Source organism: Hippocampus comes, unplaced genomic scaffold, assembly GCF_001891065.2.
Source record: "Hippocampus comes isolate QL1 unplaced genomic scaffold, H_comes_QL1_v1.1 scaffold30, whole genome shotgun sequence".
NCBI lineage: Eukaryota > Metazoa > Chordata > Actinopteri > Syngnathiformes > Syngnathidae > Hippocampus > Hippocampus comes.
In genome coordinates this window covers 537,397-540,818 of record NW_017805705.1, presented here as the reverse complement: position 1 = coordinate 540,818, position 3,422 = coordinate 537,397, and the positions used below count along the sequence as shown (strand labels likewise).

General features: G+C 44.9%; 1 protein-coding gene across 2 annotated transcripts in view; it reads right to left on the bottom strand.

Moving 5' to 3' along the window:
• Positions 1-3,422, bottom strand: part of arhgap24 (Rho GTPase activating protein 24) — a 32,820-nt gene that overhangs the window by 23,919 nt on the left and 5,479 nt on the right. For both annotated transcript variants that reach the window (XM_019882850.1, XM_019882851.1), the window contains exon 3: positions 32-119. In XM_019882850.1, coding sequence (XP_019738409.1) covers positions 32-119 — 88 coding nt within the window. The remainder of the gene's footprint in view (positions 1-31; positions 120-3,422) is intronic.

Here is a 3,422-nt window from a genome sequence, read left to right as displayed (position 1 = left end):
AATAATAATAATAAAAATGGTGTTGCCCTACCTGGAATGACCTCAAAGAGATATTTTCCTGCTTCATCGCCGCTGCTTGGATGCTCTAAAACTTTGTTGCCGGGCAGAAAAATGGCTCCCTGCAGAAGAAGAACAAAAAAACGGAACACTTCAATCCCATGCTGTGAGTGTTTTGAGCCCGAACAGTCAGGATTAAGTTCTGACCTACTTTACGGGCATTTGGACAGAAGTGTGAGTTTGAAACGAACGAGCCAGTGGTGCCAAATCGATAGAGGTCATTAGCAAGGGTCATGCTAATGAAGACAAGCTGTGGGTCAGTGACAGCGTGAACAAGATCAGAGGGGAGTCCTAGTTCGGGGGCACTTTAATGGGCCGTAACTGTGACAACCGGGAAGTAGTGGAAACTCTACCTGAGGCCCCAGACGAAAAGATTTCAGAGCAAAAGGGTTGTAAAAAGCGGGACGGAACTGAAGCGTTTGATGTGGCCTTCATCTACAAAAATGCACAGATCAACAGCACCGATGTTTTTTTTTTTGAATTTAACTTTCATTGCGGTGGCACTTTGACCAGGCAGGAAACAAGAGATGGCTTCAATGCATTTGTGGGTGTGGCTTTTGGTAGCTGGGCTGGCACTCGTCGCTCCATACTTTTAGACCACAACACCCACTGACATGTCCTGCGGTGGCCTTTTGTTTGCTGTGCTCAACTTTGACCACAGACCAATTTTTTTTTTTTTTTAAACATTTGTATATTGTTGCTATGTTGGAAACAGTCATTTAAAGGGGGAATGCTGTAATGACAACGTCCCCAAAATATAGCGACGGGAGACAAAACTCAGCGAGGGTATAGTTTAACCCTTTCGGGGACAGCGGTTACTACAGCGGACAGCTTATCATGCGATCGGGTTACAGGGTGCAGGAAAGGGTTCTTTTCAATTCCAAGTGGCAAACATTGAGAGTTGTTGAACTGCAAGTCATCGGTCATTAGCCATTGGCCGGTTGATGACCACTAAGCCCCTTTTTTATCTGCTAATTACTGGTGTCCAGCCTCAGTGGTCTAACAGAGTCAGGAAGTCAAACCCAGTGGGAGCACTCGCGATGTCAGTGAGTTCCTTTTTTTCCTTTAAGTCATTCTCTTTGAGAGTCTTTATCAATGTAGGAGTCAAAAACATTCTGGTTAAAAATCTTTAAAAAGTTACAAGGCTTCTCCGCTGGTTGTCAGTGACTGCGAGTACCAAAACACAATAAAGAGTCACCTAATGATGAGTTGTGACCCAATATTTTTGTCCACGGTGGAATGTAAAAATCCTTGAATTGGCCTCGGCCAAAAAAGTACTTTGATGTACTTAACGAGAACTCACTGAGCACAGCATGTCTCTCAGTGTCTTTGTTTAACCTTGTTAAAAGTATAGGAGACAAAAAAAAAAAAAATCATTTAGCCCAAAGTGCACTTGAAGAGTTTATGGACTTACTTCCTTGTAAGGTCAACGGAGGACATCGCAAATTAACCCTTTCATGCACCCCGTAACCGAATAACATGCTAAGCTGTCCACTGTCGTAACCGCTGTCGCTGAAAGGGTTAAGACACAGGTGTCATTAGAGAAGACGTGACGCTCGCTTAAGCATAGCGATGCTGATGTTTCGGTCAGCCACTGTTGAACAGAAAGCAACTGCTCAAAGGGCCACTCTGAGAGCTCGGTGAAAGTCACTTGTGCACATTACTTCGAATTCCCACCGCTGGGCTGTTCCTACCTGAGGTCATGGAAATGTGATTTAGAAAACAGAACGCGAAGGAAGCTGATGGACTTTTCCATTCATCGGGTTGTGGGACAGGGTGACCGTTACACAGCCTGCATTTGGGCTACGTGCAAAGAATACTTCGGAAATAAGATGGGCCGCTTTCAGTCCGCGCACTCCTGCCAACTGCGACGCGATGATGCCTTGGATGGCAACCGGCCATGTCTTACACACTGAGGTTGTACTAATGAGACTTTATGTGTTCAACGGTGCCGATCGCGCCGGGGGTCAAACAGCGGCGTTAGAATTTCATTGAGCCTGACAAGTGAAAACAGAGAGAATGTCAAGGTCGGACAAAAGGCCTTTGCCGCATAAAAACTCATCGGGTTGTCTTTTCAAAGCATGTACTGTAATAACTTCGAGCGCATTTCTGAACAATACGGATAATTCACTGGCACCGACGCGCGACGGCCATGTTTGTATGCTAAAGTCACAGCGGCTAATGAATGCCGCCATTGTGTAAAGGCTGCGTACGATGAAATTCGAGTGTGGGTGATGCGCAACTCGGCGGACGAGTGAGGGCGGGCTTGGTGGCATGTTGACGCTAAGCCCACACGTGCCGTTACTCTACGCATGCTTGTGACCTCGCGCCTCCATCGGGCTGCCATTCTTGGGATTCCACGCATTGCTCGGAGAGGTTTGGCTGCCCAAGTGTGCGGGACACAACACGACCCCTTGAAGCGACGATGGCTTCTCGCCATTTTTTAATGTGGAATACTCAAATGCCACTGGTGACTGCCGAAGACGCGTCGGTGCATAATACGTTCGTCACTGTTTAACTTAAGGGCCACGGCTCAATACACAAAAACAACATGATGTAAAAGCCGCGTCAACAGTTCTGCTTTTGTCAATCAAAAGGGAGCATTGTACTCGTAGGTACGGTTGATTGAAAAAGTCTACACGCCCCAAGGTTTTTGCGATTGTAAAAACCGAGCCCAAAATAAATCATAAATGTGAAACTTGTTCAATATTTACAACGGCACTGAAAATCATTACTAGTTCCCTTTCATAGTGAAATTCTTATCTGTAAGCCAAATCTATCACCAGCATGACATCACTTTTGTAAACCACAGCTTGCCGGATAATTTGAATCTTCGGTAACAGTAATGATCAGCAAGTAACTTTGTATTACTTCATATGATAACATGACAGATTTAACCTTTGGACAGAGTATCATTAGCGAGCTAACTCTCTCTCGCAGAGCATAACTTGCAAATCATGCATTGACAGGACTGGGCCGTACAGTCAAGGAAGCATGTTGAAAAAGAACAAGAGTCCTCTTTAACCAAACATATGGAAAGAATTAAAAATCCATTTCTGTCCACATTTTGCTTTGTCATGAGAACCAAAAGTGTGTCTGTCTGTCTGTGTCTTTGTTCAGTCTTTGCATACTCGCTGCAAGAGGCTGCCTGGTTACAGTCACTAAAGAGATTGCCTCGTTGTTGTCGGTATGAGTCACTGAGCTCGAGGCTCACATAAGCGCCGACTGTCAAACAATCGCCTGAATGGGAGTCAGAAACACGACCTAGCACAATGTATTTGATTATTTGTCATTTATTTGAAGGCAGCTAAACTTTATTTCAAGAATATGCTAGGTCTACACGATTAACAGAATTTTTTTGGGGG